The 16,543-nt window shown below is 36.2% G+C and overlaps 1 protein-coding gene across 27 annotated transcripts in view; it reads left to right on the top strand.

Annotated features, from left to right (window-relative positions):
* CCDC91 (coiled-coil domain containing 91) overlaps window positions 1–16,543 on the top strand; it is a 362,057-nt gene that overhangs the window by 173,588 nt on the left and 171,926 nt on the right. For all 27 annotated transcript variants that reach the window (XM_086713753.1, XM_086713739.1, XM_086713733.1 and 24 more), the window contains one exon: window positions 15,304–15,381. In XM_086713753.1, the coding sequence (XP_086569879.1) occupies window positions 15,304–15,381 (78 nt within the window). The remainder of the gene's footprint in view (window positions 1–15,303; window positions 15,382–16,543) is intronic.

The following is a 16,543-nucleotide window of genomic DNA, read 5'->3' as shown; positions in this document are numbered from 1 at the left end:
GAAAAGCAACTTACTTTACACCTTTCTTGTCAGACCAAAATTTCTGGTTGGCAGAATAATTTAATGAATAACTAAGTCAAGTTTTACCAAAGAGTAACCAGTTTGTGCCATACTTTAATCAGAATGCATGACTTATGGTATATGAGTCTGTGTGTTATTGAGTTTTACATAGAAAACAAATCTTTTGATAAAGAGTTGGGAATATACTCAAGTTAGTTCAGTCTTTGATGGGATATTTTTCAGTGAACTTTGAGCTATCAGCAGATCTCTTTCAGTCTTCACCCTGCCCTTACAGAACTAAGTGGCCTTGAACAAACTACTTGACCTGTCTAGGCTTCAGTTTCCTCATTTACAAAATGACTGCATTGGAATGGCTTACCTTTCAAGTCTCTTCTTATTTAAAAAGTCTATAATTTTATTTAAGGTGAAAGCATTTTCCTGAATCTTCCCTTTCTAGTGATGCTTTTGGGTTTGACATTTTGAAAGAAAGTTATCATTGTGGTTAAATTTGGTTTTGACTACTTTGAAGATAGGTTGTAAATTTTTGGCTCTATATTCTTGAAATAAAAATTTCAGGCCATGTAGGACTATCTGGTTATTCCTGTGTTTTCTTTTGGTAACTAGGCAGCCTTCTGTGTTACAATGTGGTTGTATGATTATGGTCAATAACTTTGAAGTAAGCAAAGGGAAGTCTATTGGTCTAGTTTTAGCATACTGTATCATAGAATAGCATGAAGAAAATTGGAAGGGTATTTTAGAAGATGATTGAATCCAACTCTCATTTAACGGATAAAGAAACATGCCCAAAAATATTTGTTAATTTATATGCTGAGCTTGTATCAGGAAAAGAATGTTGATCATAATCTCATTCATTCACTTAACAGACATGTATGTTAGTCTATTAAGTAACCTCCTTTTCAAAGCCCAGGTTTTAAATACATTTTTTTTTATTTATATATGAAATTTATTGTCAAATTGGTTTCCATACAACACCCAGTGCTCATCCCAAAAGGTGCCCTCCTCAATACCCATCACCCACCCTCTCCTCCCTCCCACCCCCCATCAACCCTTAGTTTGTTCTCAGTTCTCAACAGTCTCTTATGCTTTGGCTCTCTCCCACTCTAACCTCTTTTTTTTTTTTTTTTTTCTTCCCCTCCCCCATGGGTTCCTGTTAAGTTTCTCAGGATCCACATAAGAGTGAAACCATATGGTATCTGTCTTTCTCTGTATGGCTTATTTCACTTAGCATCACACTCTCCAGTTCCATCCACGTTGCTACAAAAGGCCATATTTCATTTTTTCTCATTGCCACGTAGTATTCCATTGTGTATATAAACCACAATTTCTTTATCCATTCATCAGTTGATGGACATTTAGGCTCTTTCCACAATTTGGCTATTGTTGAGAGTGCTGCTATGAACATTGGGGTACAAGTGCCCCTATGCATCAGTACTTCGGTATCCCTTGGGTAAATTCCTAGCAGTGCTATTGCTGGGTCATAGGGTAGGTGTATTTTTAATTTTCTGAGGAACCTCCACACTGCTTTCCAGAGCGGCTGCACCAATTTGCATTCCCACCAACAGTGCAAGAGGGTTCCCGTTTCTCCACATCCTCTCCAGCATCTATAGTCTCCTGATTTGTTCATTTTGGCCACTCTGACTGGCGTGAGGTGATACCTGAGTGTGGTTTTGATTTGTATTTCCCTGATAAGGAGCGACGCTGAACATCTTTTCATGTGCCTGTTGGCCATCCGGATGTCTTCTTTAGAGAAGTGTCTATTCATGTTTTCTGCCCATTTCTTCACTGGGTTATTTGTTTTTCGGTGTGGAGTTTGGTGAGCTGAGCTCTTTATAGATTTTGGATACTAGCCCTTTGTCCGATATGTCATTTGCAAATATCTTTTCCCATTCCGTTGGTTGCCTTTTAGTTTTGTTGGTTGTTTCCTTTGCTGTGCAGAAGCTTTTTATCTTCATAAGGTCCCAGTAATTCATTTTTGTTTTAATTCCCTTGCCTTTGGGGATGTGTCGAGTAAGAGATTGCTACGGCTGAGATCAGAGAGGTCTTTTCCTGCTTTCTCCTCTAAGGTTTTGATGGTTTCCTGTCTCACATTCAGGTCCTTTATCCATTTTGAGTTTATTTTTGTGAATGGTGTGAGAAAGTGGTCTAGTTTCAACCTTCTGCATGTTGCTGTCCAGTTCTCCCAGCACCATTTGTTAAAGAGACTGTCTTTTTTCCATTGGATGTTCTTTCCTGCTTTGTCAAAGATGAGTTGGCCATACGTTTGTGGGTCTAGTTCTGGGGTTTCTATTCTATTCCATTGGTCTATGTGTCTGTTTTTGTGCCAATACCATGCTGTCTTGATGATGACAGCTTTGTAGTAGAGGCTAAAGTCTGGGATTGGGATGCCTCCTGCTTTGGTCTTCTTCTTCAAAATTACTTTGGCTATTCGGGGCCTTTTGTGGTTCCATATGAATTTTAGGATTGCTTGTTCTAGTTTCGAGAAGAATGCTGGTGCAATTTTGATTGGGATGGCATTGAATGTGTAGATAGCTTTGGGTAGTATTGACATTTTGATAATATTTATTCTTCCAATCCATGAGCACAGAATGTTTTTCCATTTCTTTAAATCTTCTTCAATTACCTTCATAAGCTTTCTGTAGTTTTCAGCATACAGATCCTTTACATCTTTGGTTAGGTTTATTCCTAGGTATTTTATGCTTCTTGGTGCAATTGTGAATGGGATCAGTTTCTTGATTTGTCTTTCTGTTGCTTCATTGTTAGTGTATAAGAATGCAACTGATTTCTGTACATTGATTTTGTATCCTGCAACTTTGCTGAATTCATGTATCAGTTCTAGCAGACTTTTGGTGGAGTCTATCGGATTTTCCATGTATAATATCATGTCATCTGCAAAGAGCGAAAGCTTGACTTCATCTTTGCCAATTTGGATGCCTTTGATTTCCTTTTGTTGTCTGATTGCTGATGCTAGAACTTCCAGCACTATGTTAAACAACAGCGGTGAGAGTGGGCATCCCTGTCGTGTTCCTGATCTCAGGGAGAAAGCTCTCAGTTTTTCCCCATTGAGGATGATGTTAGCTGTGGGCTTTTCATAAATGGCTTTTATGATCTTTAAGTATGTTCCTTCTATCCCGACTTTCTCAAGGGTTTTTATTAAGAAAGGGTGCTGGATTTTGTCAAAGGCCTTTTCTGCATCGATTGACAGGATCATATGGTTCTTCTCTTTTCTTTTATTAATGTGATGTATCACGTTGATTGATTTGCGAATGTTGAACCAGCCTGCATCCCAGGAATGAATCCCACTTGATCATGGTGAATAATTCTTTTTATATGCCGTTGAATTCGATTTGCTAGTATCTTATTGAGAATTTTTGCATCCATATTCATCAGGGATATTGGCCGGTAGTTCTCTATTTTTACTGGTCTCTGTCTGGTTTAGGAATCAAAGTAATACTGGCTTCATAGAATGAGTCTGGAAGTTTTCCTTCCCTTTCGATTTTTTGGAATAGCTTGAGAAGGATAGGTATTATCTCTGCTTTAAACGTCTGGTAGAACTCCCCTGGGAAGCCATCTGGTCCTAGACTCTTATTTCTTGGGAGATTTTTGATAACCGATTCAATTTCTTCGCTGGTTATGGGTCTGTTCAAGCTTTCTATTTCCTCCTGATTGAGTTTTGGAAGAGTGTGGGTGTTTAGGAATTTGTCCATTTCTTCCAGGTTGTCCAGTTTGTTGGCATATAATTTTTCATAGTATTCCCTGATAATTGTTTGTATCTCTGAGGGATTGGTTGTAATAATTCCATTTTCATTCGTGATTTTATCTATTTGGGTCATCTCCCTTTTCTTTTTGAGAAGCCTGGCTAGAGGTTTGTCAATTTTGTTTATTTTTTCAAAAAACCAACTCTTGGTTTCGTTGATCTGCTCTACAGTTTTTTTAGATTCTATATTGTTTATTTCTGCTCTGATCTTTATTATTTCTCTTCTTCTGCTGGGTTTAGGCTGTCTTTGCTGTTCTGCTTCTATTTCCTTTAGGTGTGCTGTTAGATTTTGTATTTGGGATTTTTCTTGTTTCTTGAGATAGGCCTGGACTGCAATGTATTTTCCTCTCAGGACTGCCTTTGCTGCGTCCCAAAGCATTTGGATTGTTGTATTTTCATTTTCGTTTGTTTCCCTATATTTTTTTATTTCTTCTCTAATTGCCTGGTTGACCCACTCATTCGTTAGTAGGGTGTTGTTTAACCTCCATGCTTTTGGAAGTTTTCCAGACTTTTTTCTCTGGTTGATTTCAAGCTTCATAGCATTGTGGTCTGAAAGTGTGCATGGTATAATTTCAATTCTGGTAAACTTATGAAGGGCTGTTTTGTGACCCAGTATATGATCTATCTTGGAGAATGTTCCATGTGCACTCGAGAAGAAAGTATATTCTGTTGCTTTGGGATGCAGAGTTCTAAATATATCTGTCAAGTCCATCTGATCCAATGTCTCATTCAGGGCCCTTGTTTCTTTATTGACCGTGTGTCTAGTTGATCTATCCATTTCTGTAAGTGGGGTGTTAAAGTCCCCTGCAATTACCATATTCTTATCAATAAGGTTGCTTATGTTTGTGAGTAATTGTTTTATATATTTGGGGGCTCCGGTATTCGGCGCATAGACATTTATAATTGTTAGCTCTTCCTGATGGATAGACCCTGTCACTATTATATAATGTCCTTCTTCATCTCTTGTTACAGTCTTTAATTTAAAGTCTAGTTTGTCTGATATGAGTATGGCTACTCCAGCTTTCTTTTGGCTTCCAGTAGTATGATAAATAGTTCTCCATCCCCTCACTCTCAATCTAAAGGTGTCCTCAGGTCTAAAATGAGTCTCTTGTAGACAGCAAATAGATGGGTCTTGTTTTTTTATCCATTCTGATACCCTGTGTCTTTTGGTTGGCGCATTTAATCCATTTACATTCAGTGTTATTATAGAAAGATACGGGTTTAGAGTCATTGTGATGTCTGTATGTTTTATGCTTCTAGTGATGTCTCTGGTACTTTGTCTCACAGGGTCCCCCTTAGGATCTCTTGTAGGGCTGGTTTAGTGGTGACAAATTCCTTCAGTTTTTGTTTGTTTCGGAAAACCTTTATCTCTCCTTCTATTCTAAATGACAGGCTTGCTGGATAAAGGATTCTCGGCTGCATATTTTTTCTGTCTAGCACACTGAAAATCTCGTGCCAATTCTTTCTGGCCTGCCAAGTTTCAAAAGAGAGATCAGTCACGAGTCTTATAGGTCTCCCTTTATATGTGAGGGCACGTTTACCCCTTGCTGCTTTCAGAATTTTCTCTTTATCCTTGTATTTTGCCAGTTTCACTATGATATGTCGTGCAGAAGATCGATTCAAGTTACGTCTGAAGGGAGTTCTCTGTGCCTCTTGGATTTCAATGCCTTTTTCCTTCCCCAGTTCAGGGAAGTTCTCAGCTATTATTTCTTCAAGTACCCCTTCAGCACCTTTCCCTCTCTCTTCCTCCTCTGGGATACCAATTATGCGTATGTTATTTCTTTTTAGTGTATCACTTAGTTCTCTAATTTTCCCCTCATATTCCTGGATTTTTTTATCCCTCTTTTTCTCAGCTTCCTCTTTTTCCATAACTTTATCTCCTAGTTCACCTATTCTCTCCTCTGCCTCTTCAATCCGAGCCGTGGTGGTTTCCATTTTGTTATGCATTTCGTTTAAAGCGTTTTTCAGCTCCTCGTGACTGTTCCTTAGTCCCTTGATCTCTGTAGCAAGAGATTCTCTGCTGTCAGCTATACTGTTTTCAAGCCCAGCGATTAATTTTATGACTATTATTCTAAATTCACTTTCTGTTATATTATTTAAATCCTTTTTGATCAGCTCATTAGCTGTTGTTATTTCCTGGAGATTCTTCTGAGGGAAATTCTTCCGCTTGGTCATTTTGGATAGTCCCTGGCGTGGTGAGGACCTGCAGGGCACTTCCCTTGTGCTGTGGTGTATAACTGGAGTTGGTGGGCGGAGCCGCAATCAGACCTGATGTCTGCTCCCAGCCTACCGCTGGGGCCACAGTCAGACTGGTGTGTGCCTTCTCTTCCCCTCTCCTAGGGGAGGTTTCACTGTGGGGTGGCGTGGCCCATCTGGGCTACTTGCACACTGCCAGGCTTGTGATGCTGGGGATCTGGCCTATTAGCTGGGGTGGGTAGGCAAGGTGCATGGGGGCAGGAGGGGCAGGCTTAGCTCGCTTCTCCTTAGGTGATCCACTTCAGGAGGGGCCCTGTGGCAGCAGGAGGGAGTCAGATCCGCTGCCGGAGGGTTGGCTCCGCAGAAGTGCAGAGTTGGGTGTTTGCACGGAGGGAGCAAGTTCCGTGGCAGGAACTGGTTCTCTTTGGGATTTTGGCTGGGGGATGGGTGGGGGAGATGGAGCTGTTGAGCGCCTTTGTTCCCCACCAAACTGAGCTCTGTCGTCCGGGGGCTCAGCAGCTCTCCCTCCCTTTGTCCTCCATCCTTCCCGCTTTCTGAGCAGAGCTGTTCACTTATGACCTCCCAGACGCTAAGTCGCGCTTGCTGTCGGAACACAGTCCGTCAGGCCCCTCCGCTTTTTGCAAGCCAGACTCGGGGGCTCTGCTTGGCCGGCGAGCCGCCCCTCCGCCCTGGCTCCCTCCCGCCAGTCCGTGGAGCGCGCACCGCCTCGCCGCCCTTCCTACCCTCTTCCGTGGGCCTCTCGTCTGCGCTTGGCTCCGGCGACTCCGTTCTGCTAATCCTCTGGCGGTTTTCTGGGTTATTTAGGCAGGTGTAGGTGGAATCTAAGTGATCAGCAGGACGCGCGGTGAGCCCAGCGTCCTCCTACGCCGCCATCTTCCCTCTCTCCTCTCTAAATACATTTTTAATATACTTATTATGATAGAAAATTATCTGTCTTTGATGAAGAATGAAACCTCTTTTTCACTTCCCAAATATATTTGGCCTTCAAGTCCTGTCCACTCCCTCTCTTCTTTATACAGGGCATCATTTGGGATACATATATTCAATGGCAAGTAAAATTTCATCTTCCCGAATTGAACTTGGATTTCTTTCAGATATCCATGTGAAAACCTTAATACATATTCGGATATATATATCTGGGGATCAGCCATGACAAGGTTGGAGATATAAATTAAGGAGTTGCACATAGATAATATTTAAGGTAATAAAATTAATTTAAGGTCCGTTAGAGGTTGAAGAAATTAAAGAGGAGATCTGATTCCCAGGGAACCTCTACATTTCAAAGTTATGGCAGTGAAAAGACAGAAGAAATAGATAGGAAGAGAACCATGTAAACAAAATATCCCAAGAAGGAAGGGGTGGAGTTGGCATGATGATGGCTGAAGCAGTGACTGCAGGATTTTTGAATCTTATCAGATTTTCTTGCAAAATTAGACTAAGATAGTTAAACAAAAAAAAGTTTTAAGTACTGTAGTCAACAACAAAACAAGTAGATGACACTTGTTTGAATGAATTCTAAAGCCTAAGCAATAGAGCTGAACTATTGACAACAGTGAGACATATATGTCTATCACATCTGTGCTAGAGTAACAGAGCGGAATATAAAGAGGGTTTAGGATGGTCCCAAGTGCTTAGTGATCCAGACAGAAATTGCTGCCCCAGAAGAACCTTTGCCAACAGAGTAGAGGACTTAGAAGACAGATCTGAGGATAGCACTTGAAACTGTAAGAGTGCTCTGAGCCCTCATTTCTCTTGGAACTAAATACCTGGTGAAAGCACCCTTCTTGAAGTACAGAGGTGCATGGTGAAGGGAAATGGTAAGGAGTAGCACAACACACTAAAGGAAGGAGAATGTTCAGGTACGGGTAGAGGAGGGGCTCAGAGAAAGCAGATATCAGAAAGTACAGGAGACGTGGCTACCCTGATTATAAACACACACACACACACACACACACACACACACACACACGCACTTATGCACTCATGCATGCACATTTTATTACCTTGTAATAACAGTAGAAGAGGAAGCCCTAGAATTATAAAGCTAGGGAGGTTGTTCAGGTCCATTTCATTCCTTATTCAGGAACCTCTTCCTAAAAGTCAGTTGGAACATGGGTAAGAGAAAAGGACTGTGGTGAGACCGTGTACAAAGATAGAAGAAGCATTTTGAAGAATAGCATAAATCAGAAGTAGAATGGTTCAGAAATGAGAAAAGATAACAGTTAAATAAGAGATAACTGACAAACACAAGAAGAGAAGTAAAATTTTAAAAAAACTCACAAAATGAGGACTAAGCTTGAAAGAATAACACAATGAGTGCAGCGCTGTAGGAAGAAAGAAAAATAAAAGATGGAACAAAGAAAAAAGAAATATCAAATAAATGAAGAAAGGATTTGAGAGAAAGGAATAATTACAAGAAATAAGCAAAACGGACCCAGTATGTGTATAACTGCAGTTCCTGAAGAAGAAAAACTGAAGAAGTGAAACAAGTATATGAAGAAACAAAATTAATCAAACTTTCAGGAAATAAAAGAAGACTAGCACCTTAGATTTTGAAAGTATACATGTATATCTGGATAATAGACCCCAGACAGTTGATTGTGAGAAATAGTCTAGTGACTTCAAAGAAAGTAACTTTCAAAAGAACATTTCAGATATTTAATTATAATCACTTCTGCTTTTTATAATTTTGCCCAGGACAGTTCATATTTATGCTTATTATTCTTATATTATTATTTATACTAACCCCTGTGCTCTCAAAAGTCACCCAGTTTGGAAAATAAATTTTAGGCAACCAAAATGTAAGGTAAAGGAAATTACATCCATCTGAGACTTTTAAAAAGCAAATTTCATGCCAAAAAATAATATAACACAATTAAAATATTCAAGGGAAGAAGATGTGAGTTGAGGATTTATGTACGGCTAACTAATGTTCAGTTTTAAAAGATGCAAATGGTTCTCAACATTCACAAACTTAAAGAATGTTATTCTAATGGTCTTTTTATAAGGAATCTTCCTGACACTTCAATGTATTCCAAAAAATAAAATAATAAAACCAGCATCTCTGATAAAAATGAAACAAAATTATAAATGAATACAAAATCAAAGAAATAAAACACCACCCAGCTTAGAAATTAAAATGACATAAACATACTATTTTTTTCTTTCATCAATTTTTTAATTAACATAAAATTCACATTATATAATATTCATCATTTAAGTCATTTTAAAGTATGTAATTCAGTGGTTTTTAGTATATTCACAATATTGTTAAACAGTCACTAATACCTATTGCCAGACATTTTTATCACCTCAAGAAGAAACCCCTTATGCAGTTACCCCTCATTCCCCCTCCTGCAGCACCCAGCAACTGCTAATCTACTTTCTGTCTCTGGGTTTGCCTATTTTAGACATTTCATATAAAATGGAATCATGCAATACATGGCTTTTTGTGTTTGAGTATTTCCATTTAGCATAATGTTGTCAAGGTTTAGCCATGTTATAGCAAGTATGAGTACTTCATTCCACTTGTGGGTGAATAATATTCTATTGCATGGATAATTCTGCAGTTTATCCAGCCCATTGGTGTCATTTGCATTGTTTCTGCCTTTTGGCTATTACTAATTATGTCGTGATGAACGTTTGTGTACAAGTTTTTGTGCGAATGTATGTTTTCACTGCCCTTGGGTGTATAACTAGGGGTGAAATTTCTGGGATATTTGGTAACCCTGTATTTAATTTTTTGAGGAACTGCTATACTCTTTTGCATAATGGATGCACCATTTTGCATTTTCACCAGCAACGTGTGACTGTTTCAGTTTCTTCGCTTCCTTGCTGACACTTTCTTTGTTTTGTGTTACAGCTATCCTAGTGGATGTGAATGGTTTTAACTTGAATTTCCATAATAGCTAATGATGTTGGGCATTTGTGTCTTTGGAGAAATATCTATTTAGTTTTTTACCCATTTTAAAATTTGTCTATCTTTTTGTTGCTGAGTTATGAGACTTGTTTTTATATATTCTGGATATTAGAACTTTATCAAATATATTATTTGCAAATATGGAGCGGGTTGCCTTTTTGCCTTCTTATTAGTGTCCTTTGATTCACAAAAGCTTTAAATTTTGATGAAATCTAATTGATGTGTTTTTTTTTTTTTCTTATTTGCTTGTGCTCATGGTGACTTATTTTCAGAAACCATTGCCTAATCCAAGATTACAAAGATATGCACCTATTTTTCCTTCAAGAGTTTGTTTTAGCTCTTATATTCAGGGATTTATCCATTTTTAGTTAATTTTTATATATCATTGAAGTGGGGCTCCAGATTTATTACTTTTTGTGTGGATTCAATTGTCCCACCATCATCTGTTGATAAGATTATTTCTTTGCTATTGAATTGCCCTTGTTATTTTGTAAAAATTAGTTGATTATAGACATATACACTTATTTTGGATCTTTCATTTCTATTTTCCATTGAACTAAATCCCTGTCCTTATACTAGTACCACACTGTTTGGTTACTGAAGCTTTGTGCTGAGTTTTGAAATGGAAAACACAAACCCTCCAACTTTGCTCATCTTTTCGAAATTGTTTTAGCTATTCATAATCCCTTGCAATTCTATGTGAACTTTAGGATCAGCTTGTCTGTTTCTGTAAAATAAAGCCACTAGAATTTTGGTAGGGATTGTACTGAATCTATAGATAAATTTGGAGATTAGTCACAACACATTATGTCTTCCATTCCAGTAACACAGGATATCTTTCCACTTACTAAGTTTCTACAATTTTTTTGTAGTTTTTAATGTAAAAGTTTTGTATTTCTTTGGTAAAATTTATTCCTAGGTACTTTTTCCATGATATTGTAAATAGAATTTTTTTCTTGATTTCAAGTTTGGAATTGCAAATGTGTAGAAATACACATGACTTTTATGTTGACCTTTTATCTTATAACTTTGCTGAACCTGTTTATTAGGCCTAATAGTTATTGTTTATTGGATCTAATAATTCTGTAGTTTCTAGTATATATAAAAACATGTCTTCTGAAAATAGGAATGGTTGCATTTCTTCATCTAATCTAGTATTTTCTTAGGATACCTTTTATTTATATTTTATTTATTTTTCTTGCCTAATGCCTTGTACAGTGTAAAATAGAAGTGTTAGGAGTGGACATCCTTATCTTGTTTCTGATGTTAAGGGAAAGGCTTTTAGTCTCTTGCCAATAGTATGATGTTAGCACAGATGCCTCTTATCAGATAGGTTGAGGATGTTGCTTCCTATTTTTAATTTGTTCACTATTTTATCAAGAAAACATGTTTGATCTTGTGACTGTTTTTTTGCATACTGAGATGGTCATGTGGTTTTTTTTTCCTTTTTTTAATATGGTATATTAAATGGATTGCTTTTTGTATGTTGAACCACCTTGGCATTCATGAGATAAATTCCACGTGGTCCTTCATGCATAATCCTTTTAAAATGCTGTTGGATTCTGTTTGCTGCTATTTTATTGAAGAGTTTTACATCTATATTTATAAGGCACATTGTTTTGTACTTTTCTTGTATTGTCTTTATCTGGCTTTGGATTAATCTAACACTGTTACTCAATCTTTTATGTTATCAGACTGAAGATAACTATTATATTTTTCATCATCTTTTTATTCCCAAAGTCAGCAGTCTGGCACTTAGTAATTGTATAAATTAAATATGATGCTTACTGAGAAAATTTGGTATGAAACAATGGCATCTGGGAAAATTTTAGGTCATCAGTAACTGTATATTCATAGTACTTGGGAGAATCTACATTTTCTACTTTGATTTATGATGAATATTACTGAATATCTCCATATCATTTAAAAATTATGAAGTACATATTGAATATAATAGTCAAAATTTTAGTTCTGATATGTAAAATGATTATCGAAACCCATTATGTCAGTAATGAGAATTGTCAGCATAATCCAGATAATTCCTTCTCTCTAGAAGATACAGCCATGGATAAAATGTTCATTGTGATTTAAAATGTAATGTCATAGAACATTTTGGTTACTTATGTCTCTTAAGAAAATACCTTTTATATGAATTGCTCAGTACATTGTACTCTGTGCTTTTTTTAAGCACATCAGTACTTTTTTAAATTAATGATTTGTGTCATTATTCAGGACTATAGTTATTGAATTATCAAACCTGATAATTGAAATGGTTCATATTCATCTTTAATTTGTAATTAATTAGGTGAAAGTAGAATACCTTCTCAGTTTTACTTAGTGGATCTAGGGTAATTTGCTTTGCTCAGACCAATTAACTCTAAGGCTTTTGACTTTTTTGGTTCCCAGTTTTCTGAATTTTAAACTGAAGAGACTAGTTAGTAATAGGTATTGTCAAGAGAGAAAAAAAGTAAATTTTTATTTTATTAGTTAAGTTTGGAAAATGCTGGTTTTGGTAAAGTTCAACATAATTCCTTCTCGGTTTGTCCGAAGTTTAATATGTTTATATATGCTGTTCATGTCCATAGTTTGACCATAGTTGCCTATTTTGTATGAGCTTCTTGTAAATTCTTGGCCTGAAGGTGGAACATAAGCATCCCAAGAATTGCCTGAGATGATCCACTATGATATGGAAAGAAGATGTCAGAATACCTATTACTATTTACATTTTTTTTATCTTGAAAAGAGAAAAATCTGTGTTAATATTTAGCACATGGATTGATGCTTTTTGTCCTCCCTAAGTCCTTGTATGAAACAGTCATATATTATTTGTGAGATATCCTGACATGAATGGGAGATCCAAAGTGATGAGTTGGTAGTGATACTCTTATTTATTTGCTTGTTTTTAGTGTAAATAGTGTATCACCTCCTTAACCAAGTAATTGGACTATTATTAGTGTTTAGTAAAATAACTCTCATAGAGATGGAAAAATGACTTCAGAAAGATTGCTGAGCCATAGATTGATAATCGTAGCAACAAAAGTCTGTATTTATAACAAGTGCCTCTGGTGATTCTTTGCGTTTAGGCAGTTTTGGGAAATAGTGATTTAGTCACACTGAGGTATATAAAGGGATGTACCGGAAAGGGGGATTAGATGTTAATAATGAAAGAGAACCTGTTAAATCAGTAAGGTATAATACATGAGGGGAGATGATGAATGAGCAAGTGGCAGCAGTAAATGGACAAAAATTATTGGCATTATCTTTCATTCTAAATATAGTTGAAGTTTAATTTTCTCTCAGAGTCCATCAGGGTGATGATGCAGTCATTCAGGGTTACAAGCTGGCAGAGGCTGTGCCATCTGCAGAACCTGGCTTTCATTGTCATCTTGGGCATTCATATCCAGCAGCAAGTAGGGGAAGAAAGGCAATGTGTGGAAGACTGTGTGGGAGGCTTTTGTGATTGAAACCTGAAATTCTGTATGTCACTTCTCCCAACCTGATATTCTTAAAATAAATCCCACTTGGTTGACATGTGTTATTCTAGTAATATATTGCTAGACTCAATTAGCTTATACTTTGTTTAGAATTTTAATCTTTGTTTAGAATTTCTGTATTCATAAAAGAATGGTTCATAATTTTATTTTCTTTTAAATATTTTTGCAGAGTTTAGTATAAGGGCTATACTGTCCTAATAAAATATGTGGGGATGTATTGCTTCATTTCCTATTCTCTGGAAGAGTTCGTGTTTGTGTAAGATTTGTTACTTCTTTCTTTTTAATTTTTTTTACTAAAAAAATTATTTAATGTTTATTTATTTTTGCAAGAGAGAGAGACAGAGCATGAGCAGGGGAGGGTCAAAGAGAGGAAGACCCAAAATGCAAAGTAGGCTTCAGGCTCTGAGCTAGCAGCACAGAGTCCGATGCGGGGCTGGAACCCATGAATCACGAGATCATGACCTGAGCCAAAATCGGACTCAACCGACTGAGCCACCAGGCGCCCCTGTTACTTCTTTCTTAAATGTTTATTAAAATCACCTGTTAAGTAATCTCGGCTTAGAAATTCTTGGTCAGAAGTTTTTTGTTTGTTTTTTTACATTAATGAAACATCAGTTTCTCTTAGGTATATAGGACTATTCTGATTTTTTATTTCATCTTTTTAAAAATTTTGATAAGTTGTGCTTTTTCCTAGGAGATTTTAAATTTTATCTAAAATTTAATTTTTTGAAATATTGTATAGTATCTTAATGTTTTGTAAAAGAAGTATATGTAGGTAAATGTAATATCCTAATTCATGTATGATGTTGGAAATTCGCATTTTTTAATTTTTCTCATTTTATTTTTATCATCATACTGCATTTCCCTTTTTTTCTTAATTTGGATTATTTTTTTAAAGATTCTCTTTTGTTACATGTCTATTTAATCTTTTTACGCTGTCCCATGTTGTTTTAAATGCTTTCATTTTTTGGTGGTTTTTTTTTTTTTTTTTTTGTATTTTTTGTTTTGTTTTGTATTTTGTGTTTTCCATAGCTTTTTCCTCTCTTTTTATTGTAGTCTCTTCCCCCGCCCCATGTTTTAGGTCTATAATCCTCCTTTCTGCTGTGTTTCATTTACTGTTTACCTCATCTTTTGAGTTACTAATAGTGCATATTTCTCAGCTGTAAAATATCTATTTCATGAATTCCAGTTCTCTGTTGAAAATCTGTATCCTATCAATTTTCTTTATTTCTCCTCTACTTTTTGAACATATGAATCATAGATGTTTTAAACTCTTTGATAGCTAATATATAAATCCTCCATGGGCCTATTCCTTTGGTCTTTGTGTTTTCTGTGTTTTGGTCTCATCTGTTGTCATCTCTCTGATACTTTTGTATTGAAAGCTATTCAGAGTGTTTGAAAAATTAGAAAGTCTTTGTAGGATATTAACATTCTCCAAAGAGAGTTCATCCTTTCCTTTCCTAAGAAGGTAGAATGGGGAGGTGATCATCCTAATCCAGTGGTTCTCCAACTTTGTTATGTATTAAACTACTGGTATACATATATTACTGGAGAAGTAATAAAAAATATGTAGAAGCCCAAGCTCATTGAAGTAACACAGGCCTTCCTGTCTCTTGATTCAAGTCCAGAATTGCCAAATGTTCCAAGAGACAATGCCATTGCCTTATGTTTTCTCATTTCTGAGTATGGTTTTCCTCTCTCAGTTATTGTTTCACTGTAAGTTTTCATTGTTTCAGTCCTCCCTAATACTTTTACACAGAAGTTTATTTTTTCTCTTTTTTAGCCAAAGCATTGATGTGCCACAAACCACTCAGTCATTCATGAATGCAAAAGTCAGTGGTTTTAGTTTATAAACGAAAGAACAAATCATGGTTTATTTTTTTGTTTTTGTTTTTCAGGACAAGCATAAACAAGAATTGGAAGACATGAGGAAAGCTGGTCATGAAGCTCTCAGCATTATTGTGGATGAATATAAGGTAGAGATTTGGGAGTCTGTTTTCTTTTTTAAACTTTAGCATACTTTCATAAAACATTTATACACATAGGCAAACATACACAAATTATAAAATTACAGTAGTCTTATTTTGGTATACGATTCCTTTCAATTGACTGATGTGTTAATTGAAAACATACTTAGTAGATTACAAAGGTAATGCTAGATGTTGCTCTGCATTTGAGAAGTTGTGGAATTTTTTAAGAATATAGAATCTGAAGCTGAAGAAATTCAAGAACAAAATACTGTAGAATTAATTGCTAGATTAGATTTTTTCTTTGCTGTGGTTCTACCTCTTTTAGAAAAAAAAAGGCATGATATAAATCTGATAGATATTGTGGGTGAAGGGGATTAAGAAAAAAAATGTCGTGGGGCACCTGGGTGGAACAGTCAGTTAAGTATCCAACTCTTGATCTCAGCTCAGGTCATCATCTCATGGTTCATGAGATCAAGCCCCGTGTTGGGCTCTGCACTGACAGCATGGAAGCCTGCTTGGGATTCTCTTTCTCCCTTTCCCTGCCCCTCCCTGCTCTCTCTCTCTCTCAAATAAATAAATAAACTTTAAAAATATTGTTGTGAATATTGTTACAGAAATCATGATAATGTCAGCATCAGGGACATATACAATATTACTCTCTGATTCTGGGTCTGCATAAGCTTATTCATTTAAAGCAAACTGAGGACTGGTATGTTGCAAACTTTCAAGATGACCTGAACTTTAAAGAGTTTGTGCATTAGTTGTGTCTGATGGATGTAAATTTGCCTCCTAGTTCACTTTGCGTCAAGAACTAATACTGTGAACCTAATTTTCTCTTATTGGTGTTGTAATAACTTATCAAAAAAAATCTTTTTCCCCCTAAATTTCATGTTGTGTCATGAGGAATGTGTTCTTGTTGAAATCAAATTCAAACAATTCTCCCCAGAGGTAACCACTGTTAGTGTTTGATGTGTATCTTTCTAAAGGTTTTTCTCCATTTTTTCATAAGTATATATACTATACCATATATATATATACATATATATGTGTATATATGTATATATATGTATACATGTATATACATACACATAAGTATATATACTGTATATAATATCATGTTATATAATTTTTTTTATTTGGTTTTACAGAAAGTGTTATTCCACTCAGT

Source organism: Puma concolor, chromosome B4, assembly GCF_028749965.1.
Source record: "Puma concolor isolate L17-30 chromosome B4, mPumCon1.1.hap2, whole genome shotgun sequence".
Classification (NCBI taxonomy): domain Eukaryota; kingdom Metazoa; phylum Chordata; class Mammalia; order Carnivora; family Felidae; genus Puma; species Puma concolor.
This window is presented reverse-complemented; position numbering and strand designations above follow the sequence as displayed.